The 12,106-nt window shown below is 52.7% G+C and overlaps 1 protein-coding gene across 3 annotated transcripts in view; it reads left to right on the forward strand.

Annotated features, from left to right (window-relative positions):
- Window positions 1–1,189: 1,189 nt before the first annotated feature.
- DNAJB5 (DnaJ heat shock protein family (Hsp40) member B5) overlaps window positions 1,190–12,106 on the forward strand; it is a 28,001-nt gene continuing 17,084 nt past the window's right edge. Inside the window, exons 1-2 of one of the 3 annotated variants that reach the window (XM_067543551.1) lie at window positions 1,190–1,312; window positions 8,954–9,198. In XM_067543551.1, coding sequence (XP_067399652.1) covers window positions 8,988–9,198 — 211 coding nt within the window. In that variant the 5' untranslated portion in view covers window positions 1,190–1,312; window positions 8,954–8,987. Of the gene's footprint in view, window positions 1,313–2,334; window positions 2,571–2,593; window positions 4,510–8,953; window positions 9,199–12,106 lie in introns of those variants that run through there. The other 2 variants (XM_067543550.1, XM_067543549.1) reach the window with 2 other exon arrangements.

Below are 12,106 nucleotides of genomic sequence, written 5' to 3' on the forward strand. Positions count from 1 at the left end.
GCTTTACCCAACAACCCGGAGGGCTAGAAACTTGCTTTTGTTTTAGATAGTCGCTGAGATTCTCATGTAACCACATCTCCAGGAGCCAGAGTTTCCTGTAAAATACCCAGTCTTGGTAGACGCACGATGAAATGATTCTCTGACGCAAATAAAACCGTGAGGACTGGCAACCTCCAGAGTGCCAGTGCCGGGTCCAGCTGTGGGGGAGACAGAAGGGAGGCGGCGAAGCAGTGAAGAAGGAGGGTGGGTACACAGGGGCGGGCGGCGAGGTTAAAGGACTGGAAGCAGCGAGGAAGAGGGCGACTAGGACAGCAGTGGATCTCCGCAGCTCAACCCCGAACGGGGCCATGGGCAGCGGCGTCAGTCGCACCAGAGCTGATGTTCCCTTTACAGCCCCTGCTTCGGGCCTCCTGGTACCGTGGGAAATCCCAGCCGGGCTCGTGAACCGGCTCACACCCTAGTCCGCCCGGCCCGGCCCGGCCTGGTGCAGACACCGTGACACGGGCTCGAAGCCGGAGCAAACCAAGGACACAGCTCATCCTTTTACAGCCTCCGGACTCGGCCCAGCCCGGCTGGCCCACCCAGGGAGCGTTCAGGGGACACTCTGCAGGAGACCCCCCACCCCCGGGACCCCCCCAAGCAGGTGCTGCCCGGCTGCAGCTCCCACCTCCTCCCCCCCTTCCTCCCCCCCATGGCTACAGCCCCCACTGACGTCACCCAGGCACCGCCCATGAGGACCCCCCCCAGAGCACTCCCCCCCTTTCTTGTGATGTCACGGCCCCCCTCCTCCTCTCTCTAGTGATGTCACAGGGTCCCTCTCTAGTGACGCCACAGGGCTTCCAGAAGATTCCCCAGGGATTCCACTTGGATGCATGTCGCAGGAACCAATGAGAAAGCGAAGGGCGGGTTGCGAAGGTGTCCGATTGACCAATGAGAAGCCGCTATGGGCGGCACTCGGTTTCTCCGACCAATCAGAGAGGAGAGGAGGCGGGCACTAGCGTGTGATCGATATGGAAATAGACCAATCGCACCTGGAAAGTGGCAGGCGCTCCTAGCGGTTTCCCGGGGCGGCACATCGGAGAGACACCGCCCCTGCTGTCCAGGCCAATGAGAGTGCAGGGTGTCAGGATTGGCAGCCCCAGCCGCCAATGGCGTGTCGAGGGCCGGCCCGCGGGCTGGTGGGCGGGCAGGCGAGTTGCTATGCGGGGGCGGGTTCCCCCCACCACGTCAGTGACGGGCCGGCTGGCGGGGCGGGGCGGCGCCCTGCGGTGGAGCCTCAGTGAGTGCGCGGCGCCCCGGGACAGCGAGAGCGGTGAGTGCGGGGGGGCTGCCCCTGAGCCCCCCGCGGAGCGCGCTACCCCGCCCCCCCCCCCCACGCGCGCCCAGCCGGGGAGGGGGCGGCCCGGGGTTCAGTGTCAGGGACCCCCCCCACAAACAGCCGGGGAGGGGGGGGCCGGATCTCAGGGCAGTGCCCCCCACGCGCGCACCCGGGGCCGGGTCTCAGGGCCCCGCCCCCCCACAGCCGGGGAGGGGGCGGCCCGGGGCAGGGTGTCAGGACAGGGCCCCCCCCCCCCCCTCCACACACACACACACACAGAGCCCATGGCCTGATGTCAGGCCCCCCCGCCCCTCCCACACGCACACAACCGGGGAGGGGGCGGCCCAGGGTTCAGTGTCAGGCCCCCCCCCCCCCCACAGCCCAGGGCAGGGTGTCAGGGCCCCTTCCCCCCACACACAGCGGGGGAGGGGGCGGCCCAGGGTTCAGTGTCAGCCCCCCCCAAGCCCATGGCAGGGTGTCAGGTCCCCCCCCCCCCCCGCACACATGCGGGGAGGGTGCGGCCCGGGGTTCAGTGTCAGGCCTCCCGCGCACACACACACACACACAGCCCATGGCAGGGTGTCAGGTCCCCCCCCCCCCCCCGCACACATGCGGGGAGGGTGCGGCCCGGGGTTCAGTGTCAGGCCTCCCGCGCACACACACACACACACAGCCCATGGCAGGGTGTCAGGTCCCCCCCCCCCCCCCCCGCACACATGCGGGGAGGGTGCGGCCTGGGGTTCAGGGTCAGGGCCCCCTTGGTGGGACAGCCTGGCTGTTCCTCCCCCACATCCGTTGCAATGGGGCAGAGCGTGGCCCCCCCCGTCCAGTCCCCCCCCCCCCCCGGCTGCGGGTGAGCTGCTCTCTCTGGGGGGCAGGAGGTGGCCGCTCGTGACATGCTGCCCCTGGCGTGGGCGGCTCTGGCAGGGGACGGGGCCGCGCGTCACCGCTCTGCCAGCCCTGGACCCTGTGTGGCAGCAGCAGCGGGTGCAGGCGGGGGAGGCGGCGGGGGGGGCTCTGGGGGCCGCGCTGTGTGGGCACTGGCGATGATTCGCTTGGTGTAGTCATGACATTTCTGGTGGTTACTCAGGCTGGCAGCCAGCCTGGCCACTGGTGGCTCTCCCTGCCCTTGGTAAAGCCTCGCTCACTGGGGCTGGCTTCTCAGCCTTACCAAACTTGGGCTTGGCTGCTGGTGGCGACGCCGTCCGGCTGACATGCCAGCAATCCTGCTCTTCTGGAGTCGCATGGAGAGGTATCCTCTGGTTTAATACTTCTCTGAGTCACAGACTGTCCATTTATTTCCAAGGTGTAGAAACTTTTTTTTTTTTTCCTTTTCAGTTGCAAACCCTGGTCTCGGTGCGGGTCTGCCGTTGTGTGTTGTCTGTCACGGATTCCTTAGGTGAATCTGGGTCTTTCCCTGCCGTGCCTCGCTCATCAGTGTGTAATCTGTTTCCTTTTTCTTTTCATGAAATAACCATGCTTCAGCAAGCGTGAAATTGTCCCTAGTTCTAAAGCGCTGGTTGGTCTGGGTTTCTCTAGAATTTAGCAGTTTGTGTTGGATTGTTTGTAGGGGACAGAACACCGCATATTGTTTTGAGGGTTTTGTTTGTGGGTTTTGGGGTTTTTTTGCTAACTTGCAAATCTTTCTGGGCATTTTATATCTAAACGTACGAAGCGCCCAGACTGTGACCTCCAGTACTTGAGTAGATGTTGCAGTCCAGTGTGGCGTTAACAGTTGAAAACAGTAAGGGAATTGGTGGTGGCAGAGACTTAATTTCAGAGGTAATATTTTCTCAGGTGAGGCATGAAGCAGCACTCTGCTAGGGCTGTGCAGTGAGCCCAAACTGTCTCTGTGAAGTGACCGATAGCAAAGATAGTTCTGGCTGGCTGTTTTGTTGAGAGGATACCATTGTTTGTTAACCTGTAATTGGTCTTTTAGCAGAGAAATCCTGAATGATTGAGTGAGTTCCTTGGTTATGTTACTAGTGGCCTGCTGTGAGAGCAATAAACATATGCACAAAGGTGACTGTTAAGAAGTTCTGGGCTATCCAGTCTGAAAGATGCATCCAGCAGATGCCACAGTGATGTGAGCAATAGAAATGCATCGGCATTCGGGGGAGTCCCGCTGTTTGAAAATGCAGTGTTCTCAAGCCCCTTTCTGCTCAGGGGGAGAAGGGGCAGAGCAGTGAACCCCGTATGCTAGCAGCTAGGGGAAATAGGCATGCGTTGAACCTGGAGTCTTAAAGGGGAGGAGAGGGAGATCCAAAATGGTTAATGTCACTTTCTTCTGACTTAAAAAGCGTCACTGTCCTAGTTTTCTCTGTCTCTGATTTGTCCTTGGGGTAAGTGGCACTGACACAACTGAGACGTCAAGCAATTAACTTCTGGTGAAGCCAGGGGACGGCGTATTCCCCACTCTAACTCCATCAGTCCTCTGACCTGCTTAACTGCTGTAGGTGGCTGTATTTCAGAAGATGGGTACTGGGGTAGAACGGTGTAGCTGCAGTGCCAGAGCCGCTTCATCCATTCTGACACCAGGTTTATAAATGACAAGGATGTCTGAGCTGACTAATAGAAGGGTCTTACTCCAGGTTGTGCATGATGAATTGCAGCCTGAATTATAAGGACCAATGCTCTTTCAGTCCAAGCAAGCAGCAAGAAACCAATTAGAGAGACTTACTGCTTGTCAAGTGACTTCATTGAATGGTTTCTTCCCTGTTCTGTAACGGGGAGGGGATTGCTTAGCACTGCTAGAAAGCACACAAAGGAAAGCTTTTTTCACCAAGCATGGAGGCTGCTTTCTGAGCCACTCAGCTCACTTTGAAGTCCTGTTTTCAGAAGCCAAACCCTTCCATCCTTCCCATTGTAGAACCGTGTTGGCTCGTCTCAGAGGGGAGTTCAGCGTGGATCCAGATCCCTTCCGCTGAATAGGAAATGCCTCGTTCTTTTTCAAGGAACCTCTTACATGCTGTCAGAGAATAGCAATTGTAGAGTTGAGCGTCTTTGCGGTTGCTTATACTGTGAGTGAGTCATTCTCTTCTCTCCATCCCGTACCACCATCCCTTCCAGACGAGAGGTCTCGCACGGTCAGCACCAAAGGTTGAAGAATTGATTGCCAGTTTGATGTTTAAAATAAAGTTAGAGCCTTTAAAAATGAGCGCTTGGATTCTGAATGTGTTTGTAAAGTTTCGGTAAGTCAGTTTACCTGTCTCGTGTGTGTATTCTCCATAAATGCTCATTAATGAAGACAAATGTGTTCCAAACCAAAGAGCTCTCCATCAGCACCCATTTTTGTCTTGTGAACAGTCCTCTGACGTCAGTTGTCATCATGTAATCACAGAATCGGACGTTAGAGATGGACAGTCTTATGCCATCATCCATCCATGCAGGATTGCTGCTTTACGTGACTGTAGTAGGATGATTATAGCAAATGATTAATATCCAGTTGGCTTGCTGACCAGAGGTAGCACTGTCTGATGCCATGCTAGAGACTAGGGCCAAGGTTTTCAAAAGTGACTAGTGATTTGAGGCGCTTCAGTTTTTGGGTCGCCAACTTGAAACTCCATAAAGGTGCCTGATTTTCAAGAGTGGGTGTTCAGTAATGTCTGAAAATCAGCCCACCTTACAGTGTCTCAGCTGGGACTTTAAATTTCAGGCACCGAAATCACTAATCCATTTTGAAAATCTTGTCCGAGGGGCCGGCTGATTCAGAGAGAGTTAAATGGGAATCTAGAAATTGTGATCCAGCAGAATCTGACAGAAGAGCTGTGGAAACACACAGCTGATTCTGGGAAGGTGGGAGGAGAGGGAAGACAGGATCAGAGTCGTGTTTTATCAAAGCACACGTGCAGTATCGCATCAGAAGTGTGGCTGACCTACTGCAAGATTATGCAGTGTTCTCTGAGGCTGGTCATGTAACCGCCCCTGCTCTGGACTCCTTTCTGGGGAAATCTCTGCTGCTGCTTTTTCTCGGATGCTCTGCTTGAAAAAGCCTCTTTTCGCGTGGGCAGCAGTCAGACAAAAGACTTTATAGCTTCAAAAACTGCTGCACGTTTTCTTTTTCCTCTTCCCTCAACCTGATGCAGGGAGTTGAGGAAGGCAGCCACAGTGTGACTAGAACATGGTGATCACTTAACCTGTAAGTCCTTCCCCTCCCAGAACCTTAAAGTGGCAGCATTATAGGAACAGAATAGAAGCTGGCTTTATTAGACAGCCTTTCATAACTATTAGACAGCCCGTACTGGTGGTGCAGTAACTGTGTGGGCAAATACCTGTTTGTGGAAACAGGAGGCTTTGAGAGAGAATCAATATATTGGCCAGGCCTCTGGGACTGAACGCTGGAACCATCCTTTTATTTTGTAAAAGTGTGTCTGGGATCTTTAACTTCTGCCGGAGACAGGCAGAAAGGATCAGTGTTATCTGACAGGGTAACTCCCTCTCCAGGGTGGGACTGTCTGCATTGGGTAGGAGCCAAAGTCCTGCACTTTTGTATTCCACTAATCCAGTGGTGAGGATGCTAAAACAGATTAGTTAGAAACTACCAGCATCTGCAATTACATCCACTGAGATGAAATTCCAGGCTTTCAGTCTTCATGCTTCACAGCATAGGTTGATCATGCTTCCGGGCTCAGGAAGAAATTTGCCCTGTGTCCATGTGGCTTGTTCTTGCTTGGTTAGGTGCATGATGGGAGGTTTGTCTTCCTCTGAAGCATCTGGCATGGCCTGCTCTCAGACAGGATATTAAGTTAGGTAATCATTGGCCTGTTTATTTATTTGTATTGCAATGGTACCTAGAAGCCTCAGTCACAGACCAGGACCCCATTGCACGAAGCACAGTACAGACGACAAAAGGATGGTCCCTGCCCCAGGTAACTTACAATAGAAGTGTCAGATGGGAGACAGCAGGTGGATACGAACAGATGGACCGGGAAGCACAAAGAAACAATAAGACAAGGATATGTCTGTCTACACTGCAAGCGGGAGGTGTAAATTCCAGTGTGAGGAGACCAACTGGCACTAAAAATCGAAGCGTAGCTACAGTGCCAAGAGGGCTAGACCCCGAGTACAGACCTACCGCCTTGGATGGGGCGCACTCGGGGTGTCTAGCCCCTCCCTCTGCTCACGCCTTTGCTGCTGCCCTGCTATGTTTTAGCACACTAGCTCAATCAGAACTAGTGCGGGTACGTCTCTGCAAGCTGGAGTTCACATCTCCCCCTGGAAGTGGAAATATACCCGCTATTCGCAAACCAGCTTCCTGATTGTTGTCAAGTTTGTCCTAGGTGTCAGGGCAAAGGGAGTTTGAAGGCGGGATCTGAAGGACAATGAGGCAGCTGTGTATGGGGAGTGCCTTCCAAGAGTGAGGGGCAGCATGGGAGACAGCAAGGAGCTTGTTTGGAGATGTCAGAAGTGGGTGATGAAGGCCGGCATCACTGATTCTCAGAGGCAGAAGTCAGCCTCTCAGTAGTGAATCCGAGAGGGTGGGAATAGGCCAACAAGGGCCTTGAAGGTGAAGGCAAGGACTTACGTTGCTATGCTAGAGAAAGGGGAGCCAGCAGAGGGATGCAAGGAGAGAAGTGACATGATCAAAGGGATGAGCTATGAAAATTAGCTGGGCAGCAGCCTTTTGACTAGATGTGAGCAGGGGAAGACTGTGTTTGTCAAAGCGAGAAAAGAGGGAGTTACGGTAGTCTAGTCCCAAGACGCTGAGCGCCCGGACGAGCATTTACCTGTGTGCTAGGAGAGGAAAGGCTGTGTATCAGAGACATTCTGGTGGGGGTAGCACCTGCGTTCCTAGGCAAACAGGGTTTCAGATCAGTATCCTCATTCACAGCATTCCAGTCGCGTCTGGTTCCCCCCCTTGTCCGTAGTGAGCAGAGCATTAAGAGCCGTCAGCCCAGTATTAAGTGGCTGTTGTAGGGGAGTGGTGTAGAGAATCTGGTGATGTCTGTGTGGGTTTTTTAAATGCAGGTGCTGTTAGCGCAGAAGCTGGAATGCTTTGGGGGGGTGTGGGTATGGAAGCAGGCTGGCATTTACAAGCTAGGCTCGGGAGAATGCTGTGGGATGCTCTTTACGCCCCCAGAGGCCTTCTGATGTCTCCAACAATAGAACTCCTACGCTACTTGTGTGCAGGCCTGACATTCTGGGTGTGCTTCCAGTGATTGCTACTGCCACATAGGGGATAAATAGTTCCAATTACCAATATAACTGATTCACAAGAAATCGTTGTTTCTGCATAAACAGCCTCTGAGCTCACCTTCCTCGCTCAGGCAGGTGGCTACACCTCTGTAGGAAGCTGGACATTGGGAAGAGACAGCTGTGAAATGTAAACTTTGCTGAGCCGTTGCCATAACTCCCGCCCCAGATCTCTGAGCATGTCTACATCTCCTCCAGCTACTCTCCCGATCCTCCGTGAACCTGACAGCCTCCATCTTCAGCGTTGTGCCTGCGCAATGCCATTGCCTGCCCCTGTCCCTTTCCTGGGTTGCAGGTCAGAGAGGTGTCCTGTGCCTTAGTGCAGGCATGGCTTCATGGCCTCAGACTCCCTGCCTTTCAGGCTGTCCCATGCCACGGAGAAAGTGAGCCCAGTGAGTGTATTGTTTGTGGCTGGCTTCATTGCACCATGTCAGGGTATGAGACTTAGCTGTGCCTAGGGCTACTGATATTTCTAACTTCTTTCAACATTGTTTGCTAGTTGCAGACTCTCTCTCTTGTCTAAGCCAGGCTAGAAAGCACTTTAAAAATAACTTCCCACCATCACAAGATATTTCTGTCTAACGGCTTCATCCTTTGTCTTCTTTAAATACAAATTACAGCTCTTGCGTGGTGAGAAGCACTTCTCCCCAGATGAACGCCAACCATTTTGCAGAACAAAATGTTTCAAGTTCCTTTAAGGTGAACTCCACAGCGCACAAGCCCTTCAGTTTTCACTCTTCCTTCGCACTGAGGCAAAAGGACCACTTTTTTTTTTTTTTTTTTAAGTTCTGCTTGTTTTTTACATTACAAATGTATGGTTCTGGTTTCCTCCTTCCCGGGAGAGCCGGGGCACGTGGAGTGAGGTTCTGTGAAGCTGTGACTCAGGCTGCTTCTCTTTATCCAGGCAGTGGAGGGGAGAGGAGCTTCTGGGTTTAGGCTTCCTTCCCCATGCCCCCACATCTGTTCATTGGTGGGACAAGTCCCAGCTCAGGTTACAGCTTCGTGTGATGTTGTTGTTCATATCAGCCAAACACTAGTGCTGTACTCTGCACTGACTTTGCATCCATATGCAGTCACAAAGGGGCAGTATGCCGATGCCCATTTTACAGGATGGGAAATTGAGGTGGAGAAAGGAGTGGCAGAGCGGGAAATAGACCCCAGAGGCCTGTCTCCCCATGCCCTGCTCCGACCATCAGAGACACTGAAAGGTATTGCAGAATCTCAAATGGGTTTCTTGGCAGAAAACTTGTAAGGTGTAAATTGGGCATAGCCATTCAGATGGGTGAGAGGCTAAGGAGAGCTGACCATGGCTGGGGATGGGAACGTGAGGTTGCTTGGGGGTAAGTCTGTGGTGGGGGGAACAGAAGATTGGCTGGTTCCCCAGAGGTCGCAGATGTTGTAGGGCAATGCTGGCATTGCTGAGCACTGTCTGTCTTCTTTCAGAAATAAAGACTCAACCAGCAGCACCGTCGCAGTCATGGGAAAGGATTATTACAAGACCTTGGGGCTCCAGTCTGGCGCAAACGAAGATGAAATCAAGAAAGCGTATCGGAAAATGGCCCTGAAATATCATCCCGATAAAAACAAAGACCCCAGTGCAGAGGAGAAGTTCAAGGAGATCGCAGAGGCCTACGATGTTCTGAGTGATCCCAAGAAGAGGGCTGTGTACGATCAGTATGGGGAGGAAGGTAAGGGACGGGTTGCGAATGGCTGGGGAGCCTGGCTCAGCCAGTGGCCCATGAATGCCCACTTATCTGTTCCAGTTTGAATGTGCTTCTGTAAGCAAGAAAGCATTTACAGATTAAAAGGAACAAGTAGCTAATATTCAAAGGCGTGGGTGACGTGTCCGGAATTATCCCCATGATTCATTCCTGCCTCTGAAACAAGGTTACTACTTACTACCAGAGCTGGGAAGAACAAACACCCAAACGATGTCTTCTCTCCTACTGGCCAAAAATAATCGCTTGACTCAGTTCTGTACTAATTATTCTATGGCCAGTCAAAGCCAGTTTGCAGCGTGCGATCCCAGCTCCTGGGCATCACCTGGCACTCCCTGCCCTCATCAGACTGAGGTGCCAGTTAGGCAAGGAAGAAGGAGGATGTACCGGGAGCTAAGTCAAGGCAGTCACTGCCACTCACCCTGAGAGCTTCAGAAACTCACTGGGCACCTCTGCGCTTTTCACCCTGTTATTCTGAAGGCTGACTCACTTCTGGAGGGCATAGAAATGAAAGGCTTAAATATGGGCTGCAGAATAAGTCTCTCCCTGCAGCTGCAGACTCTCCCTTCCCCTTTTCCTTTCACTGGGGCTCAGTTGTGAGTGCAGTGGTGCCCCCTATGCTCTAGTCCCACTCTTTTTTTTCTTTCCTTTGTTCTTTCGTGTACGTCCTGACCTACATGTTTCAAAGCCTTTCCTAATTTAAGTAATAGTCTTGTTTTGAAACTAAGTCACTGCTGTTGTCTCTCTGTTGGCATGGAGTAGGGGAGCTGTTCCATCACGCACAGCCTTATTAGTAGAATATGGAAGCTTCTGCAACCCTATTTGCTGAGGATGTAGAGAGCAGTGAATAGCATTTGCATTAATCAGCAAAGGAGCTTAGCCCTTAAAAGAGCAGAAGGTCTGGTATAAACAGGCTGCTCAGCTGGCAAGATGTATTCTGTCCTAAGGAGCAGGTGCACCAGCTTATCTGAGGCATCACCATAAATATGCAGGGGTCAAAGGTACCTTTGTGCCCTCAGGAGCCGAAAGGGATCTCTCTGCAGTTAGTGACCAAAGTCTCGGTTCTTAGCGTGATGCAGTTTGAATGATTAGCGGCAAGAGTCTCAGTATCCACTCCCTGTGTGGCGTGGGAGAACTAGGCACATCAAAACCTTGGGAAGAGAACTGAAGAGCTTCTCACTCACTGCTTCCACGTGCCGCACAGAAGGCGGGGCTGCTGTAATTCTAAACGCGGGGCTTGGAAGCTCACCCTGAGAGCTGTTTTTCTGGTTTATCTAATAAGGGCCCAGAAAAGTTTTAGAAAATCTCCATCCTGGCAGTTCTCGCTCTTAACACCAGATGCCTGTGACTTAGCCCGTTAATTATGTCCCTGCTGTCATGGACTGTCTGAATTGCAGCGATCAGCTGTTGTCTAAAATTAGAATCACCTGCCTCAAGTGAAAAGACAAATTTTCGGGGAGGATTCATCAAAACAAGACTTCCGTTTTTATTGGGCAGTAACTAAGAATGGTGGATAAATTAAAAGGCAAACAGCTGAATTGAGGTAGAACGTCCTGACTGTGCAGTATGTTAGGTGAAAGAGGGTACCGGCGGGAGACGTGAAAGCCCCGTCACTGAGCACATTTAAAACCAGATTGTATAAAGCTCTAGAAGAAGTACTGTGGAGAGGAACCTCCCAGGGCCCCAAGGGGAGGACTGGCTGGGGTTTAATAGGTCCGGACTCTCCCTCACTCCTGTTTAGACTCCTGAGTAAAAGCTGCAGCGCTGTGTTTTTTAATAAACGCGCAACAGCCTATTAGATGCTAAATGAAGCTAGAAATTGCTGAGGTGGCTCGGTCTGACCATGAATGTGGGTCACTTGAGCGCTTTTGCTGTGACCTCAACGTTCCTGCACCCGGCTGCTTCCTCAGGTCTGTGGGTGTCCCAGTCTCCTACCCTGCTGCAGGGAGATGGTGGAATTTTCTTAAACACGGCTTGATCCTTGAGGCAGCTCAGCTGCATGCGACCCTGGGGCCCATCTAAAAAACTGCCCCTGAAGAAATGTGTTCACTGCATGCTGTCTTTCCACGTCCTCCCCGTTCAGAGCCTCTCCGAGCCCATTCCTGCCGGCAGGTGCCCTTCTGTGAAAGGGAGCCTGTCGGCATAAAACCCTGCTCAGTGCTCCATCCCAGTGCACGTTCCTCAAGCCGGTCTGCTTCAGTGCTGGCTTAGCAGTCAAAATACATCACAGAATAGACTCAGAGAAGATGAGGGTTGGCAGGGACCTCAGGAGGTCATCCAGTCCCATCCCCTGCTCACAGCTGGACCAGCCCCAACTAAACCATCTCAGCCAGGGCTTTCTCAAGCTGGGCCTAAAAAACCTCTCAGGATGGAGATTCAACCCCCTCCCTAGGTAACCTATTCCAGTGCTTCACCCCCTCCTAGGGAAAAAGCTTTTCTTAATATCCAACCTAGACCTCCCCCACTGCAACTTGAGACCATTGCTCCTTGTTCTGTCATCTGCCACCACTGAGAACAGCCTAGCTCCACCCTCCCTGGAACCCCCTTTCAGGTAGTTAAAGGCTGCTATCAAATCCCCCCTCACTCTTCTCTGTATCCTGTCCCTGCCTTCCAGGGTATCTACTATTCCCCCCAGCTTAGTGTCACCTGCAGAGTTGCTGAGGGTGCAACCCACCCCATGCTCCAGATCATTAATGAAGATGTTGAACAAAAATACATAGTGCTAGGTCCCGGACCCTGCCCCCGGGCATGCCAGCAGGTGTTGGTCCCTATATGGTCAGTGGAGGAACAGTATGGGCAGCATCTGTTCCCTTCATTTCACTTTTGGGTTCCATGTTCTGTATTTTCCCATTGTTCAGTGGGGCCAGCTGTGGGTTTC

The sequence above is a fragment of the Emydura macquarii genome, unplaced genomic scaffold (genome assembly GCF_026122565.2).
Source record: "Emydura macquarii macquarii isolate MOO-44397 ecotype Brisbane River unplaced genomic scaffold, CSIRO-AGI_Emac_v2 contig_915, whole genome shotgun sequence".
In the NCBI taxonomy this organism is placed as follows: domain Eukaryota; kingdom Metazoa; phylum Chordata; order Testudines; family Chelidae; genus Emydura; species Emydura macquarii.